Source organism: Dipodomys spectabilis, unplaced genomic scaffold (genome assembly GCF_019054845.1).
Source record: "Dipodomys spectabilis isolate Male_0828 unplaced genomic scaffold, ASM1905484v1 ptg000030l, whole genome shotgun sequence".
Lineage (NCBI taxonomy): Eukaryota > Metazoa > Chordata > Mammalia > Rodentia > Heteromyidae > Dipodomys > Dipodomys spectabilis.
The window spans coordinates 1863622-1881938 of record NW_024870707.1 but is presented as its reverse complement, the minus strand read 5'-3'; the positions used below and the strand labels follow the sequence as shown (position 1 = coordinate 1881938).

The following is an 18317-nucleotide window of genomic DNA, read 5'->3' as shown; positions in this document are numbered from 1 at the left end:
CAGTTTATTTTCCCTGTGAGTGGGTTCCACGTTGGCTCCACAAAGCTGAGTCATGTCTATCATTCCCTATGGAATCAGGCTCAGAAAGGGCCTGTGAGTGTATGTTCGCTAACAAAATACACACCATGGTGTTTAATAAGGATTGAAAGAAAAGGAGATTCCCCGAGATGGGGCGGGGGGGGGGGGGCGGGGGGGGAGGGGGGTAGGAAGGTGGCTGAGTAGGTAGGGCGCTTGCCGAGCATGCATGAAGCCCTGGGTTTGATTCCTCTGTACCACATAAACAAACGAACAAACAAAATGGAAATGGCACTGTGGCTCAAGTGGTAAAGCCACAAGTGGTACAGTGCTAGCCTTGAGCAAAAAGAAGCTAAAGGACAGTGCCCAGGCCCTGAGTTCTAGACCAACTTCCAGCACCAGGAGGAAAGGTAGGGAGAAAAAAAAGAACAAAGGAAGGAGATCCGTTGTCCACTGCAGCAGCCACAGCCCTGCATTGCCCCTGGGATATGGACCTCAACTAGGGCCACAAGAGGCTCAAGAATGTGAGCAAGCGGAGGCCCAGGCCCCACTCCAGACACGCCAAGCTCACCAAGTTCATGGCGTTCAGATTCAGCCGCTGCAGAGAGATGTCCCAGCACAAATGGGGTTCTGAGTTCATCAAGACAGGATGATTCTTTTTTTTTTTTTTTGGTCCAGTCGTGGAGCCTGAACTCTGGGCCTGGGCACCATCCCTCAGCTCTTCAGCTCAAGGCTACCACTCGACCACTTGAGCCACAGCGCCACTCCTGGCTTCTTTTTTTTTGCTTATGTGGTGCTGAGGAATCGAACCCAGGACCTCATGCATGCAAGGCAAGCGCTCTACCACTGAGCCACCTTCCCAGCCCCAAGACAGGATGATTCTTGCCCTGTGCCAGTAGTTCATACCTGCAATCCTAGCTACTCAAGAGGCTAAGATCTGAGGATTGCTGCTTCAAAGCCAGCCAGGGCAGGAAAGTCTGTGAGACTCTTTATCTCCAATTAACCACCAGAAAACCAGAAGTGGCTCAAAATGGTAGCGCATGCTCCTTGAGCAAAAAAACTCAGGGAGGGCTGGAAAGGTGGCTCAGTGGTAGAGTGCTTGCCTTGCATGCCTGAGGCCCTGGGTTCAATTCCTCAGTACCACATAAGCAAAAAGAAAAAAGTCAGAAGTGGCGCTGTGGCTCAAGTGGTAGAGCGCTAGCCTTGAGCTGAAGAGCTGAGGGACAGCGCCCAGGCCCTGAGTTCAAGCTCCACGACTGACAAAAAAAAAAAAAAAAAAAGACTGTAGAAATAATTAATTTAATTAAAATTCCACTTTCCTTTCCTTTCTCCTGCCTGGCTTCACTTCCTCCCCCACTCAGCTCGGACTCCAGGGTCTGGATATAAACACCCTCTTGTCAGCACCCAAGTGTTCTCACCCTCTGTTCTTCTGCCACATCCACCTAGTATTTCTCCAGAACCTGGTCAGCCAGCCACCCTAAAACCATCTGTCTTCTCTGCTCCTGTAACTGGGCTTCCAAGATAGCTGCAGGAAGAGTGGACCCGAGCCACCCCTCATGCATCTCCTACAGCCTGCACAGTATCCTCAGCTCCTGAAGCTAAAGCTCCCTCACCTCTCCTCTTTGCAGCTATTCCATGACTTCCCTAAGCCTCAAGTCCTCGGCTCCCTCACGACTACCTCCTTCCCCCCAGCAAGCAGATTTGCTAGATGTTAGTCATGGCTCACGTCTGAAATCCCGGCTTCTTGGGAGGCTTTGATCTGAGGATCACTGTTAGAAGACAATTCAAGTAGGAAAATCTGTGGCCTCAAGTGGTAGCAAAGATAGTCTTGAGTGAAAAAAGCTGAGTAAGAGCACGAGGCTCTGTGTTTAAGGCCCAGTAAAAGAAAAAGAAACACAAAATCTAGAGTCTGGCATTCAGGCTTCCTGGGTCCAAAACACACCAACTGTATGATCTTAGGACAGTCACCCTCTCAAAGACTTCTTCAGGCCCAGTGCCGGTGGCTCACGCCTATAATCCTACCTACTCAAGAGGCTGAGATCTGAGGATCTAGGTTCAAAGCCAGCCTGGGCAGGAAAGTCTTCAAAACTCTTATCTCCAGTTAACCATCAGAAAACCAGAAGTGGTAGAGCACTTGCCTTGAGCTGAGCTGAAGAGCTCAGGGACAGCGCCCAGGACTGAATTCAAGCTCCATGACTGACTAAAAAAAAAAAAAAGACTTCTTCAGTACAATGGGATGACCCATTGAGCATAAGCCACCTTTTGGGGTTATTGTGAAGTGAGAGAGCTGAGTTTAAGTAACTTCTCACAGCCAGCTGGTGCCTTGCTGGGTAGAGGGGGGCTTTCCACCCAGCTGGGGGGGGGGGGAGGGCAGGGGAGGTGAGCCTAGAGGTAAGAGAGGCCATTCATTGAATTGCAGATGTCATGCTGTTTAGCCTTAGAAGAGCTAAGCTTTGGCTTAGAGAGTGCTCTGATTCTGCCCTTATTACCTCCCTAAAAGGTTGGTTTCACTAGTCTCTGAGTAAACTCTTATAGGGAAAGTTTGAGGCATACTCCCCTGTATAGTAAGGTCTGCTAGTACCTGAGCTACTTCCCAGGTAAGATCTGCTTGTGTTAAGGCTTACTCTCCACCTCAAACACGTGGTTTTTGTCTTTCAAAGCTTTGTTCACGCTTTGTACTGGCTGCAGGTCTTTGAGACAGGGAGTTTACCTGCAGATGCCAGTGGGCCAATAAAGACTGCCACTTCAACCTCTCAAAATGTGGCTTTTCAGCCAACTGAGTAGCCTTACAACAATTACAGGAGAGAACCCAAGAAAGCACAGCCATCACACCATCAGAGCACACAGGGTTCTTGGAAACTGTTAGAGGGCTTTGTTTTTTCCTGCCTCTCTTTCCTGTGTTCTTATAGAAAACAGTGTCCAGCTCTGAATTTGTTTCTTTTTATTTCTGGCCAGTCCTGGGGCTTGAACTTGGGGCCTAGGCTCTGTCCCTGAGCCTCTCTGTGTTCAAGGCTAGCGCTCTACCTCTTGAGTCACAGCACCACTGCCAGCCTTTTCTGTTTATGTGGTACTGAGGAATCAAACTCAGGGCTTCATGCATGATAGGCAGGCACTCTCCCACTGAGCCACATTCCCAGCCCTCTCTACCTTTCTTCTTTCCTCTCTCTTCTCTCTCCTCTTCTCTCCAGCAACTTTCCTGTGGTTTAAAAACATGTAATCCCTGCCCGATACTAGTAACTCATGCCTGTAACCTAGCTAGACAGGAGGCTGAGATCCGAGGATTGCAGTTCAAAGCCAGCTCAGGCAGGAAAATCCATGAGACTCTTATCTCCAATTAACCACCAGAAAACCAGAAGTGGCACTGTGGCTCAAAGTGGTAGAGCTCTAGCCTTGAGTGAAAATACTCAGGGACAGCACCCAAATCTTGAGTTCAAGCCTACAACTGACAAAAAGATAAACAAACAAATAAACACTTGGTACTCTGAGTCCCAGCAGAAAAGCTCTGGTAATATAACATGCCTTTGTTGCTTTCTAGGTTTCCTTTTCAAGAGCAGATCCTTAATTTTGTTTCTTTCTTTCTCTTTTCTTTTCCTTTTTCTTTTTTGAGCTGGTCTTGTTGTATACCCCAGGCTAGCCTTGAACTCACAATCCTTTTTGTTCAGCCTCTTTAGTGCTAGGATTATAGGCATGTACCACCATACCCTACCACAGGTAGAAGCAAGACAACCCATAAGCACCTGCTGTACTTTGTTTTCTGGAAAAGGCGACAATGCTGGCATGACTCTATAGGACATTTTGGTCTAATCTTTCCCCTTCTGTTGCAATACCTGGATACCTTCCAAAAAAAAAAAAAAAAGTGATATAGTATGCTTAGGTCTATATGGATTCCTCCAAACTGGAGAAGAGAATGCTAGTAGCTTCTAGAAGTTAAACCCCAGCCAACAGCCAATAAAGAAATGGGGTCTTCAGTTCTATCACCAAAGGAACTGGATTTGAATTGTACAAACATTCTGAATATGCAGTAGATTCCCTTTGAACCTCAGATAACAATCTAAATGGCCAGAACCTTTCAGCCTCATAAACTCCAGCTAAGAAGTCAGCCAAGTTTTCTGGACTTCTGACCTACTGAACTATGAAGTAATAGATTTATGGGGTTTTGCTTTAGTGCCAGTACTGGGCTTGAACTCAGAGCCTGGCACTCTCATTTTGCTTTTTTTGCTCAAGGCTAGCGCTCTATTGTTTGGCCCATAGCTCCACTTTCAACTATTAAGTGGTCAATTGGAAATGAAAGTCTCACAGACTTTCCTGCCCAGCCTACGTTTGAACCTCAACCCACATATCTCAGCCTCCTGAGTAGTTGGAATTCCAGGCCTGAGCCCCTAACACTTGGCAAATTTTTATATAGATTTAAATTTGTAAGATTATAATTTGCTGGGGCTGGGAAGGTGGCTCAGTGGTAGAGCGCTTGCCTTGCATGCATGAGGCCCTGGGTTCGATTCCTCAGCACCACATAAGCAAAAAGAAAAAAGCCAGGAGTGGCGCTGTGGCTCAAGTGGTAGAGCGCTAGCCTTGAACTGAAGAGCTGAGGGACAGCGCCCAGGCCTCCAGAGTTCAGGCCCCACGACCAGACCAAAAAAAAAAAAAAAAGATTATAATTTGCTGGGCACTGGTGGCCCATGAATGTAATCCTCAGGAGGTTGAGATCTGAGGATCATAGTTCAAAGCCAGACTGGGCAGGAAAGTTCATGAGATTCTTATCTCCAATTAAACACCAGAAAACCAGAAGTGGCAGTGTGGCTCAAGTGGTAGAGCACTAGTCTTGAAGAGCTGAGGGACAGTGCCCAGACCCAGATTCAACCACGACTGACAAAAACAAAAACAAAAACCACAGGGCTGGGAAGGTGGCTCAGTGGTAGAGCGCTTGCCTTGCATGCATGAGGCCCTGAGTTCGATTCCTCAGCACCACATAAGCAAAAAGAAAAAAGCCGAAAGTGGCACTGTGGCTCAAGTGGTAGAGTGCTAGCCTTGAGCTGAAGAGCTGAGGGATAGTGCCCAGGCCCAGAGTTCAGGCCCCACGACCAGAACCAAAAAAAACAAAAAACAAAAACCACAAAGATTAAAATTTGTTATAGCAGCAACAACAACAACCTCAAAACTAATTCAATATCTACTTTAAAAGCTAGAGATCAAAGTCTAGAGGAGCAGGTGGAAGAAATTTATCAAGTTAGGAACAAACAAAGGAAAAATCCAGATTCATTAGGGAACAGAGGCAAGGAATACCCGCCACCTGTTAGCTCAATGAGCTGTAATAAATCCTGTCTGTAATAAAACAAATCTGTCAGAGTCCAAAGTATTTCAGCAGTTACAGGAGACTCTGATGGGCCAAGGGCCAAAAATGAACAAGGCGGTCACCAGAATAATTTAAAATGCTTTTCTTTGACACAAAATAATTGTCCATACTTGTGAGATACAATGCAATATTACTATTCATGTGTGTAATGAATAATCCTTAGCCATGATAACCCTTTATGTTAAAGGCAAGGTCGGACTAAAAATAGTCACCTATGTCACCTCTAAAGTTTCATAAGGCAAAGCAGCAGAAGGGATGCAGAGAAGAGGAGCTGCGAGTGCTGCTCACCTACGATAACATGGTTTTCTGACTCTCTCTGGGCAGGCTCTGACCCTGCCAGGCTACTCAGCAGGACTCTCTTCTTGCCAGCTTTTCTCTCATTTCATCTGCTCTGCTGAAATTATCCTACAGTATCCTGATCATGTGGGGAGGGGTGGGAGTTAAAGTTTTGACTGATCTGGTCAGGAAAATCCCATGGGAAAAAAGATAAATGCACAAAATGAGCAACAATTAATGAGAAATGATGTGTGTGTGTGTGTGTGTGTGAATCAAGTCAGTGTACTGGCACAAACCTGTAGTTCCAAGGCACTCAGAAGGCTCAGGTAGGAGACTAGCTTGAGCTCAAGAGTTTAAGATGAGCCTTCATACCCTGAGAGATAGGTAGAGATGGCAATAGGATAATTGCCTTGAAAGTAGTAGGCAGCCAGGCATTGGTGGCTCATGCCTATAATCCTAGCTCTCAGGAGGCTGAGATCTGAGGATCGAGGTTCAAAGCCAGCCTGGACAGCAAAGTCCGTGAGACTCTTTATTTCCAATAACCCACTCAGGAAACTGGAAGTGGAGCTATGGCTCAAGTGGTAGAGCGCTAGCCTTGAACTGAAGAGCTGAGGGACAGCGTTCAAGCCCCAAACCCCCCAGCCCCCCCCTCCCCAAAAAAGGCCGTAGGCAAAGGGCCAGGTAGGATGGTGTATACCTATAATCCCAGCTTCTTAGAAGGAGGAGTTAAGAGGATCTTAGGCCAAAATTAATCAGGGAACAAGTGTGATATCCTATCTAAAAACAAACTAAAAACAAAAAAATAAAATAAAAAGTAAAAACAAACTAAAGGCAAGAGGGCTAGATATGTGGCTCACGTGGAGAACTTGAGCTCAAGCCCCAGTATTGTCATTAAAAATAAAATACATAGCCAGGTGCTGGTGGCTCATGCCTGTAATCCTAGCTACTCAGGAAGCTGAGATCTGAGGATCAAGGTTCAAAGCCAGCCTGGGCAGTGAAGTCTGTGAGACTCTTCTCTCCAATTAACCACCAGAAAACTAGAAGTGACCTTGTGGCTCAGTGGTAGAACACTAGCCTTGAGCAAAAGAGCTCAGGAACAGTGCCCCAGGCCCTGAGTTCAAGCCCCATGACAACAAAAATAAAATAAATAGCTCACTAATAGAATACTTGCCTAGCATGCACAGAAACTCTGGGTTCTATCTCTATTAAATAAAAAATAAACTTTTAAATTGTTTTGAAGAACAAATCTCAAAAGACCACCACCAAGTCTCGATAGTTTTACAGTGGAAATCTACCAAAACTGTAAGAAAACAGATGCTTACAATGCTATTTTTATTTACTTTTTACTGATCCTGGGGCTTAAACTCTGGGCTCAAGGCAAGTAATCTACCACTTGAGCCAAAGTTCCACTTCTAGCATTTTGAATAGTTTCTTTTTTTTTTTTTTGGATCCGGTGGTAGGCCCTGAACTCTGGGCCTGGGCACTGTCCCTCAACTCTTCAGCTCAAGGCTAGCGCTCTACCACTTGAGCCACAGCGCCACTTCCGGCTTTTTTCTTATGTGGTGCTAAGGAATGGAACCCAGGGCCTTGAGCATGCAAGGCAAGCGCTCTACCACTGAGCCACCTTCCCAGCCCAAAATAGCCTAATTCTTAAGTACAAATGATAGATAGATAGATAGATAGATAGATAGATAGATAGATAGATAGATAGATAGACAGACAGACAGACAGACAGATAGACAGATATAAATATAGATTTTTTTTTTTTTTTGCCTGTCCTGGGGCTTAAACTCAGGGCCTGGGCTCTGTCCCTAAGCCTCTCTATACTCAAGGCTAATGCTCTACCACTTGAGCCACAGCATCACTTCCAGCTTTTTCCCTTTATGTGATATTGGGAAATTGAACCCAGGGCCTCATGCATGCAAGGCGAACACTCTACCACTAAGCCACCTTCCCAGCCCATACTTTATTTTTTACCAGTCCTGGGGCTTGAACTCAGGACCTAGGAACTGTCCCTGAACTTCTTTGTGCTCAAGGCTACCATTCTACCACTTGAGCCACAGCACCACTTCTGCTTTTTCTGTTTACGTGGTACTGAGGAATTGAACCCAAGGCTTCATGCATGCTAGGCAAGCACTCTACCACTAAGACACATTCCCAGTCCCCTCCTCCTTTTTCATTTTAAATAAATACTTAAACACACGTTTGAGTAGCAAAGGCTTACAGACTCACAATGTCGTTATGATTCTCCTTCCATTCAGTAACTGATGCATAGACTCAGGGCATGGATAGACTTAGGGCATGGATATACTCAGGGCATGGATAGACTAGATTCAGGGCATGGAGGCCAAATGTGAGCTCAGAGAGCCCCTTTCACAGCTTCTTCCCAGGCCTCTAGAAAATATGCTAATTGTATGTTTCCACACTTTGTGGCTGGGAGTGTGTGGCCTCATGCATGAGCCCTGTCATTGAAAGGAAATGAATGCTGGAGTCAGTAGCTCAGACTTGTAATCCTAGCTACTCAGGAGGTTGGGATCTGAGGATTGCAGTTCAAAGCCAACCTGGGCAGGAAAGTCTAAGAGAATCTTATCTCCAATTAATCACCAGAAAACCAGAAGTGACTCTGTGGCTCAAGTGGTAGAGTGCTCACCTTGAGCTGAAGAGCTCAGGGACAGTGCCCAGGCCCACATCAAGCCCAATGATTGACCAAAAAAGAACCCCCAAAAACATAGTTGGGAAGGTGGCTTAGTGGTAAAGTACTTGCCTAGCATGCATGAAGCTCTGGGTTCGATTCCTCAGTACCACATACACAGAAAAAGCTGGAAGTGGCGCTGCGCCTCGAGTGGTGGATTGCTAGTCTTGAGCACAGAGAGGCTCAGAGACAGAGCCCAGGCCTTGAGTTCAAGGCCCAGGTCTGGAAAAAAAAAATACAACTAGATAAAGAAAAAAAAAAAAGTGGTTTCAGCCAGGTGAGATGCAGCTCACTTGTAATTCTAGCTACTTGGGAGGCAGAGGCCTCAAATTTGACGTCAGCCTGGACAAAGGTAGTGAGACTCTGTCTCAGAAACAAAATAAACAAAAGGCCTGGGGGTACAAAGTACCAAGCATGAGGCCCTGGGTTTAACCCTCACTACCCCTGGGGAAGGGGTGAAGGGTCATTGTCACCTTAGACAAAGCAGATTTAAGATAGCCCAGTAATGGGGGAAGAGTCTAAAGTCTGTTTTGCAATTAAGGATTCATGCTGAAGGACAAGGATTTTTGTCTTCCCTCCAGAATTCAAAGACAACTTCTAAATCTGCTGTCAGCTAATATACTGTCACTCTCCAAACTTAGATCAAAGAAGGAAACAGCAAAGTAAGGCTGAAAGACTGGTGAACTTAGACCTACCAAACAAGAATGACCTGCTATGCCTGAAAAGGAGAGGGGGAAAATAGAGACCAACATATACCTTCTATCATCAAGTGATGTGACAATACACTTTTTAATTCTAGGGTAGAAGAGATGAGCCCAACAGGACTTTGCAAAGGGTGTCCTTCTTCATATCAGGTCCTCAGAGGTAATATAATATCTGAAGTTCCTCTTATTATCTGGCCTCAGTCCCTTCTGCTGTTGGAAATTTACTCTCTCCCCTGATCCCCCTTTCCCTTGGAAAAGAAGGCTATCCATAAGAACAAAAATGTAAAATCAGAAAACAGAACAAAATTATTGATAAAGGGCAAAATCCCTCGGTAAAGAAAAACCCCATCCTTGCTAAAAAGCAAAAGAACATCTCTCCCTGACTCAAGTTTATCAAGCTGCCAGCTTTGCAAAAGGCTATTCACAACTTTGAGGCTCATCACCAGATGACTGAGTCGCTGTATTAGTCAGAAGCTTATAATGAAAATCTTTTCTAGGGGCTGGGAAGGTGGCTCGGTGGTAGAGTGCTTACCTTGCATGCATGAGGCCCTGGGTTCGATTCCTCAGCACCACATAAGTAGAAAAAGCTTCAAGTGGCGCTGTGGTTCAAGTGCTAGAGTGCTCGCCTTGAGCTGAAGAGCTGAGAGACAACGCCCAGCCCAGAGTTCAGGATGACGGACAAAAAAAATCATTTCTAGCCAGGCACTGGTGGCTCACTCCTGTAATCTCTGTTATTCAGGAGGCTGAGATCTGAGGATCCCAGTTCAAAGCCAGTCTGGGCAGGAAAGTCTGAGAGACTCTTATTTCCAATAAACCACCAGAAAACAATAAGTGGTGTTGTGGCTCAAGTGGTAGAGCACTCGCCTTGAACTGAAGAGCTGAGGCCTAGAGTTCAAGTCCCATGACTGACAAAAAAATATAATAATTTCTGTAATAGCATTGATAGTATAGGTCATGCTGACCAAGTCAAGATTATGTTTTGGGGCTGGGAAGGGGGCTCAGTGGTAGAGTGCTTGTCTTGCATGCTTGAGGCCCTGGGTTCAATTCCTCAGCACCACATAAGAAAAAAGCCGGAAGTGGCACTGTGGCTCAAGTGGTAGAGCGCTAGCCTTGAGCTGAAGAGCTGAGGGACAGCGCCCAGGCCCAGAGTTCAGGCCCCATGACCCGACCCAAAAAAAAAAAAAAAAAGGTTGTTTTGCTTATGCTCTTGTGACTCAGGGCTATGTTTTCTTCAGTAACCTTGCTTGCTTGTCTCAGTAGCAAGGCCTTAAGGTGATACCACCACTGCCCTCCAATTGAAGACCACCACCGAGTGGTCCCACTATGGGAAGCCCATTGCACATCGTTATGTATGATAGTTACCATAAAGAACAAATGAATTTAAAAGTCATATAACCATAACCAAGGAAAATGTGCCAAACCTGCCTTCCATGGCTCGTCTATGTAACGCTATGTAACCTACCCCTATAAAACCCGTCATACCTGAGCTCAGGGCTGTTCTACTTTCCTTGTAGTGGGAAGCAATCCCTGTGCAGCTGTAATAAAAGTCCTAGCTCCTTGAACTGAAAGTCTTGGGGTGTCTCTCTCTCTCTCTCTCTCTCTCTCTCTCTCTCTCTCTCTCTCATCGTGGGGCTTGAACTCTGGGCCTAGGCACTGTCCCTCAGCTCTTCAGCTCAAGACTAGCGCTTTACCAATTGAGCCACCGTGCCACTTCCGACTTTTTCTGTTTATGTGGTGCTGAGGAATCAAACCCAGGGCCTTATGCATGCGAGGCAAGCGCTCTACCACTGAGCCACCTTCCCAGCCCCTTGGAGTCTCTTTTGAATCCAGGATATTATAGTATAAGATAGCAGTTTTGATTATTCATGTGTACGTGTGTATGTGTGTGTGTGAGAGACAGAGAGAGAGCAGTGGAGCTTGAACTCAGGGCCTCTCGCGCTCACTTGATTCCCCCCCCTCAAAACTGGTGCTTTACCACTTAATCCACAACTCCACTTCCTGCTTTTTGCTGAAAATTGGAAATAAGCGGGTTATGTATTTGTCTGCCAGTGTTGGCTTTGAACTGCCAACCTCAGATCTCAACTTTATGATTAGCTAGGATTACAGGCATGAGCCACCAATGGACTGTTTTATATATTCTTTTTTTTTAATTTTTTTTTTCAGGTCCAGTCGTGGGGCCTGAACTCTGGGGCCTGGGAGCTGTCCCTCAGCTCTTCAGCTCAAGGCTAGAGCTCTACCACTTGAGCCACAGCGCCACTTCCGGCTTTTTTCTTATGTGGTGCTGAGGAATTGAACCCAGGTCCTCAGGCATGCAAGGCAAGCATTCTACTACTGAGCCACCTTCCCAGCCCCTGTTTTATATATTCTTAGGAAGCTTATGAAAGATGAAACGAGCCAGGCAATGTAGCTCACACCTGCAATACCAGCTGCTACTCTAAAGGCTGAGACCTGCGGGTAGCCATTGGAAGCCTTGAGCAAAAAATTCAAGAACAGTGTCCAGATCCTGAAATTAAGCCTTGAGCAAAAAATTCAAGAACAGTGTCCAGATCCTGAAATTAAGCCCCAAGACTCTCAGTTCAAGGAGCTAGGACTTTTATTACAGCTGCACAGGGATTGCTTCCCACTACAAGGAAAGTAGAACAGCCCTGAGCTCAGGTATGATGGGTTTTATAGGGGTAGGTTACATAGCGTTACATAGACGAGCCATGGAAGGCAGGTTTGGCACATTTTCCTTGGTTATGGTTATATGACTTTTAAATTCATTTGTTCTTTATGGTAACTATCATACATAAGCCCGAGGCTTAAGAAAAGAAGAAAGGAAGGAAGGAAAGAAGGAAGGAAGGAAGGAAGGAAGGAAGGAAGGAAGGAAGGAAGGAAGGAAGGAAATCAAGAAAGAAGGATAGACAGGAGAAAGGCACAAGTTCAGCCAAGGAGCGTTCCTTGTCCTGTTAACTGGATGGCAACATTTGGTCATTCTTAGACAAAATGAACTTAGCTACTGGCAAAGTACACAAGTCCTGCCCCTTTTTCTTCTTCCTCTCATCACCTGAATGTGAGTCGCCAAATGTGACCCATCTTAGGGTCACTGTATTGAACAATCAGAAAATGCCATTCAGTACTTTTCTTTATGGCTTTGAAATGGTGCAGTCCCACTTGGGAAGCTGCACGTTCCGTTCTGTGCCTTCTTCACTTCTCTTACCTGTACAATGCAGACTTTGGTTCCCACTCCTCTGCAGATTCTTCCCAAAACTCCATGGGCAGCATCTGTCCAACACCATTGGAACATATACCTGATTGCCCAACCCTTTGCCCTTGCAAAAACCTTGTGCCTCTCAGTGTCCAAAGGCAACAGTGGGACAGAGGTAATAGATATTTTTGGCACCACCAATGCATAAAACCAAGAATTAAAAAGGCCATTTATTAAAAGGCCTATTTTGGTTCAGATCAATGCCTTAAAAAAAAAATCTGGTTGTAGTTAAAAGTAACTTGCTTGGACTGGCTTATTGAGTGCTTGCCTCACATGCATGAATCCCAGGGTTCGATTCTTCAGTACCACATATATAGAAAAAGCTAAAAGTCAGGGCTGGGAAGGTGGCTCAATGGTAGAGTGCTTGCCTTGCATACATGAGGCCCTGGGTTCAATTCCTCAGCACTACATAAGCAGAAAAAGCCAGATGTGACACTGTGGCTCAAGTTGTAGAGCTCTAGTCTTGAGCTGAAGAGCTGAAGGAAAGCACCCAAGGCCAGAGTTCAAGCCCCACAACTGACAACAACAAAAAAAAAAAGCCAGAAGTGGCATTATGGCTCAAGTGGTAGAGTGCTAGCCTTGAGCAAAATATGCTCAGGGACAGTGCCCAGGCACTGAGTTCAAGCCCCAGGACTGACAAAAAAAAAAATTAACTTGCTTCTTATAATTCTAAAAGATACTATTTGGGTTTTTCCTTTTTTTTTGTTTTTTTTTTTTCTCTTTTGATTTTATACATTTTGGGTGTTAAACAGGGTAGTCATAAACATTACAAAGAGGTGATGTGATCTGCCTAAGGTCACAGAGTCAGTAACTGGCAGAGGCAGGATCTGGATTACAGCCACTGGATGATTCCAACGCCCATCTGATCTACAAGCTGCCTCCCAGTGTTTCCTAGTTCTATGCTAAGTACAGGGCAATATTAGATAAAACTAATATTTGTATTTCAATATAGTTTTTAAAAATTCTTCTCTGTGCACAATTTCACTCAAAACTCATAAGAGCCCTAAAAGCCAGGCACTGGTGGTTCATGCCTGTAACCCTAGCTATTCAAAAGACTGATATTTGAGGATCTGGGTCAGAATCTAGCCAGGGCAGAAAAGTCCATGAGACTCTTATCTCCAATTAACCACCAAAAAGCCAGAAGTGAAGGTGTGATTCTAGTGGTAGGATGCATGAGGCCCTGAGTTCAAACCCCAAAGCTGGCACAAAATGGCTTGGGGTATGACTTAAATAGTAGAGTTCCTGTTTAAAAGAGAAAGACTCTGAGTACAAACCCCAGTACACAGAGAGAGACAGAGAGAGAGACAGAGACAGAGAGACAGCAAGAGAAAGAAAGAGAGAGAGAGAGAGAGGGAGGGAGGGAGGGAGGGAGGGAAGGAAAGGAAGGAAGGAAGGAAGGAAGGAAGGAAGGAAGGAAGGAAGGAAGGAAGGGAAAGAAAGAGGAAGGAAGGAAGGAAGGAGAGAGAAAGTTAGGGACTGGGGAAGAAGGGACTTCTAAAAAAGCAACGTAAAGCCAGATGCCAGTGGCTCACGCCTGTAATCCTAGCTACTGAGGAGGCTGAGATCTGGGGATCACAGTTCAAAGCCAGCCCAGGAAGGAAACTGTAGGTGGCACTGTGGCTCAAGTGGTAAAATGCTCACCGTGCACTGAAGAGATCAGGGACAGCACGTAGGCCCAGCTTTCAAGCCCCATGACAAAAATAAAGTCTCTGAGAGATAAGTAGTAGTACTGTCTTTTTTTGTGTTGTTGTTTTTTGGGTCCAGTCGTGGGGCCTGAACTCTGGGCCTGGGTGCTGTCCCTCAGCTCTTCAGCTCAAGGCTAGCATTCTACCACTTGAGCCACTGTGCCACTTCTGGCTTTTTTCTGCTTATGTGGTGCTGAGGAATCAAACCCAGGGCTTCATGCACGCTAGGCAAGTGCTCTACCACTGGGCCACCTTCCCAGCCCCGGGAATATTAACTGGACGAATGCTAGGCGATCAAGCTGTACATGACTCATTATTAGACACCTGACTGTCTGTTGGCCATCAGATGGTTAAAAGAGGAAGAGCCCCTCGAACCGGGCGTTGAGGACATCCAAAGGGTGAGGAAGAGAGCCTCTTTTAATGTTTTTTTTTTCTTGGTCGGTCGTGGGGCTTGAACTCTGGGCCTGGGCGCTGTCCCTGCGCTCTTCAGATCAAGGCGAGCGCTCTACCGCTTGAGCCACAGCGCCACTTCCGGTTTTCTGGTGGTTAAGTGGAGATAAAACGTTTCTCGGACTTTCCTGTCCCAGGTGGCTTTGAACCGCGATCCTCAGATCTCAGCCTCCTGAGTGGCCAGGATTACAAGCGGCGCCCGGCTCCCTTTCAATGTTCCTTCAGGCCTCCGACCTTGCCTAGGCCGTCAGGGTCACTTCCCGCCCCATTACCACTCCGAGGCGCCTGGCTCTGGACACTTCCGGTCTGCGCACGCGTAAGAGAAACTGTCGTTCCAAGTGGAGGACGCACGTCCCACCGGAAGACGCGTGCGCGTAGAATCCTCGCTCCCTCCCCGCCCCCCCCCACCCGACCCCACCCCACTCCAGCGCTTGCTCGCGAGCGCCTGCCGTTTCTCTGGGCGGGGCAGTAGGCGGAGACTGGGCGTGTGAGGGGTGCGGCGCGCGCCGGTGCGTGCGTGCGTGCGCGCGCTCGCGCCGCGGGCGGGCCAGTGAAGCCGGCGGCCCGGGCACGTGATCGGGGACCGGCTTGGTCGCTTGGTGGCTCGATCTGTCTGTCCGTCCGCGGGTGCCATCATGGCGGACGCGGCCAGTCAAGTGCTCCTGGGCTCCGGTCTCACCATCCTGTCCCAGCCGTTCATGTACGTGAAAGTGCTCATCCAGGTATGAGTCGCCGCCATTCCCTGCCCCGCCGGCGCCCTGTGGGCTCACCCTTCCCCGCGGCGCCCGGGGCCGGCGCCAGCCTCCACGGGCCTCCATCCGCCCGGGTGATGCCTTCCCGGCCCCGCTGGCCTTTCCCTCCCCGCGGGGACGGTTCCCACCGCCCGGCGGCCGCCGTCGCGGGCCTCCCCGAGCCCTGGCCTCCTCTCCGGGCGGCGAGGCCCGCTCCCTCTCGCGTAGCCAACTGCCACCCTTCCCTGCCCGGCCTCCTCTCAACTTTGTTGTCCCCTTCCCCGAGGCCGATCCTGGCGGGTCGCCACCCAGAGCTGCCCTCCTCACCCCTCCTCCGATGAGCCTTCCCCTCACCTCCCCCCCTGCCCCTCCTCCCTCCCCCCTCCCCCTGCCACCGAAAAACACACAAATGAAAACCCCAGTGCCAGACGGGAAGTGGTCAGTTGGAGACAAATTGGAAATGATAGGGGAGAGCTAACATTGTCTTCCTTCCTTTCCTCACTAGTTAACTGCGGCTGCTCTGTTCAGAGATGTAATTCTTATTTCTATTTTTTTAGCACCCAAATACCTCCAGATACAAACACACACTCACACCCACACACAAGGAGCTCATTCAGAAGTGGTAATGAAGTCCAATTTTCTGAAGCGGTCCATTGAGGCTTTCCGGCAGCAGCTCCTGTGGTGTACATGACAATGAAAATCACCTCTGTCCAACCTGGAAATCAGTTCCGCGCAGAGTTTTTCACCGATTTAAGCATGAGCACTCCACTCCCTGATGTCTAGGCTCACCTACCCCTAGTTTGTAATCTACTGTAAAATAAGCCTTAAATGGTATCTTAATACATCCACAGCCATGTAGGCCAGGTTTGGGCTGATGGTACACTTTAGTCTTTTCAACTGCTTTTCTAAGTTAGCCAGTGATGAGCAAGTTCATTTTTTTAGATATTGAGCATTGATTATAATTTGTTCATTGTGCCAAGGAAGGAAAACATGTTTTAAAATCTCTATTCTCTACCTTTCTGTAAAAATTACACAAGACACTGGCAAGAGCTGTATTACTTTTTTTTTTTTTTGGTGCTGGTTCTGGGACTTGAACTGTGGACCTAGGAGCTGTCCTTGGAGGTTTTTTTTTTTTTTTTCCTCTTCAAGGCTAGCACTATTCCCTGTGAGCCACAGCTCCACTTCCAGGTTTTTGGTGGTTGATTGGAGAGTCTCATGGACTTTCCTGCCAGGGCTGGCTTTGAACCACAATCTTCAGATCCTCAGAGTTGTTAGGCTACAGGCATGAGCTACCAAAGCAATCCAGGTTATTTGTTTCTGAAATGATCTGTGTGGACTCAGATTCCATACTACTTTCAAAGCTATTGTTGTGCTGGGAAGGTGGTTCAGTGGTAGAGTGCTTGCCTTGCATGCATGAGGCTCTGGCTTCGACTCTTGAGCACCACATAAGCAGAAAAAAGCCAGAAGTGACACTGGCTCAAGTGGTAGGGTGCTAGCCTTGAGCTTAAGAGCTGAGGGACAGCGCCCAGGCCCCAGAGTTCAGCTCCCAGAACCGACAAAAAAAAGCTACTGTAAATAAGTGATTTCAACCTAGAATAAAGCCTTTGATTGAAATGTACTGTGATGTCTCAAACAGAAGTGGCAAGTCTGGGGCCAGATGATGTCTGTCATGGCAGCTGGTATGAACCCACTATTCAGTAGTTCCCCAGACAACAGATTTTTAGTGACATTCAGAGCTCTTACCTCAACAACTTGAATATCTGTTCTGATTTCACAACATGTATGTTGCCAAGTGTTCCAGAGTTTGATGAAATTCCCAAGTACTCAGTTTTTAAAATAGTTGCTCCAGAAGTGCTTTTAGGGAATTCAGACAGGAGTTTCAACAGGTTAAAGAATTGTAACAGTGGAGACTCAAAAACTGCCCTATAGAAAGTGTGTGGCTCAAATGGTAAAGCACCAGCCTTGAGCTAAAAAGCCTACCAAAGAGCCTGAGGTCCTGAGTTCAAGCTCCAGTACTGGCACCAAAGAAAAACAAAAACAAACTAAAAATCCTGAATATAGGGCTGGGTAGGTGGCTCCGTGGTAGAATGCTTGCCTTGTGTGTATGAGGTCCTGGGTTCAAAATTCCTTAGCACCACATAAGCAGAAAAGGCCGGAAGTAGTGCTGTGACTCAACTGGTAGAGCGCTAGCCTTGAGCTGAAGACCTGAGGGACAGTGCCCAGGCCCAGAGTTCAAGCCCCACGACCAAAAAAATAAATAAAAGCACTCAAAAAAAATCCTGAATATATTATACAAATAGTAACCATTAATTTTTTTATAAAATGGCATTCATTAAATTGTTAATGACAGTCTGTTCATTTAACCTGAACCTAGCTTGTAATTATTTCCTAAGTGAATTTAGCTATCCAGACATGTAGTTGATGCTGGCTTAGTGGATATCTAAGCCTAACTGATGTAGTGGTACACACTTGTAATCCCAGCACTCAGGAGGCTAGGTGAGATGGTAAATTTGAGGCCAGCCTAGGCTACACAGTTAGATTCTTTCTCAAACCTTCCCCCAAAACACACCAAAAAATGTATAAATCTGACTTTTTTTTCTTTATTCAGGACCTTCCAACCAAGGCATTCCTGACACTATTGCATAGTTTTGATGTATTCCTTTGCTTTTCAAGGTGGGATATGAGCCTCTTCCTCCAACAATAGGACGAAATATTTTTGGGCGGCAAGTATGTCAGCTTCCTGGTCTCTTTTGTTATGGTAGGTGTCTTTGATTTGTTTGGGATTGGATGATGCAGGGGACTGTTAGGTTGAAGTTACCAAGAAAAAAATGTGTAAAAGGCAGTGTTGCCTTGAAATTTCTTTGTAACCATCTCTTTGACCTATACCTTACATCTCTGACTTTGTTCTTAGCTCAGCACATTGCAAGCATCGATGGGAAGCGTGGCTTGTTCACAGGCTTAACTCCAAGACTGTGTTCAGGAGTCCTTGGAACTGTGGTCCATAGCCAAGTTTTACAGGTAAGAGAAAAATCAGTTTATCTTCCCATCTGTTTGAGGTGCCTTAAATGCAACCAAACTTAATTTTGGAGCATAATTTGTTCCATTGTTGAGAACAATTTCAAAGATAGATGTATAGCCCTGATCCCTTTCTTTTCTTGGAAAACGCT

At 46.6% G+C, this 18317-nt stretch overlaps 1 protein-coding gene across 1 annotated transcript in view; it reads left to right on the top strand.

Annotated features, from left to right (window-relative positions):
* Positions 1 to 14975: 14975 nt before the first annotated feature.
* Mtch2 (mitochondrial carrier 2) overlaps positions 14976 to 18317 on the top strand; it is a 28064-nt gene continuing 24722 nt past the window's right edge. Inside the window, exons 1-3 of the mRNA XM_042676063.1 lie at positions 14976 to 15141; positions 17824 to 17908; positions 18062 to 18168. Of these exons, the coding sequence (XP_042531997.1) occupies positions 15055 to 15141; positions 17824 to 17908; positions 18062 to 18168 (279 nt within the window). The 5' untranslated portion in view covers positions 14976 to 15054. The remainder of the gene's footprint in view (positions 15142 to 17823; positions 17909 to 18061; positions 18169 to 18317) is intronic.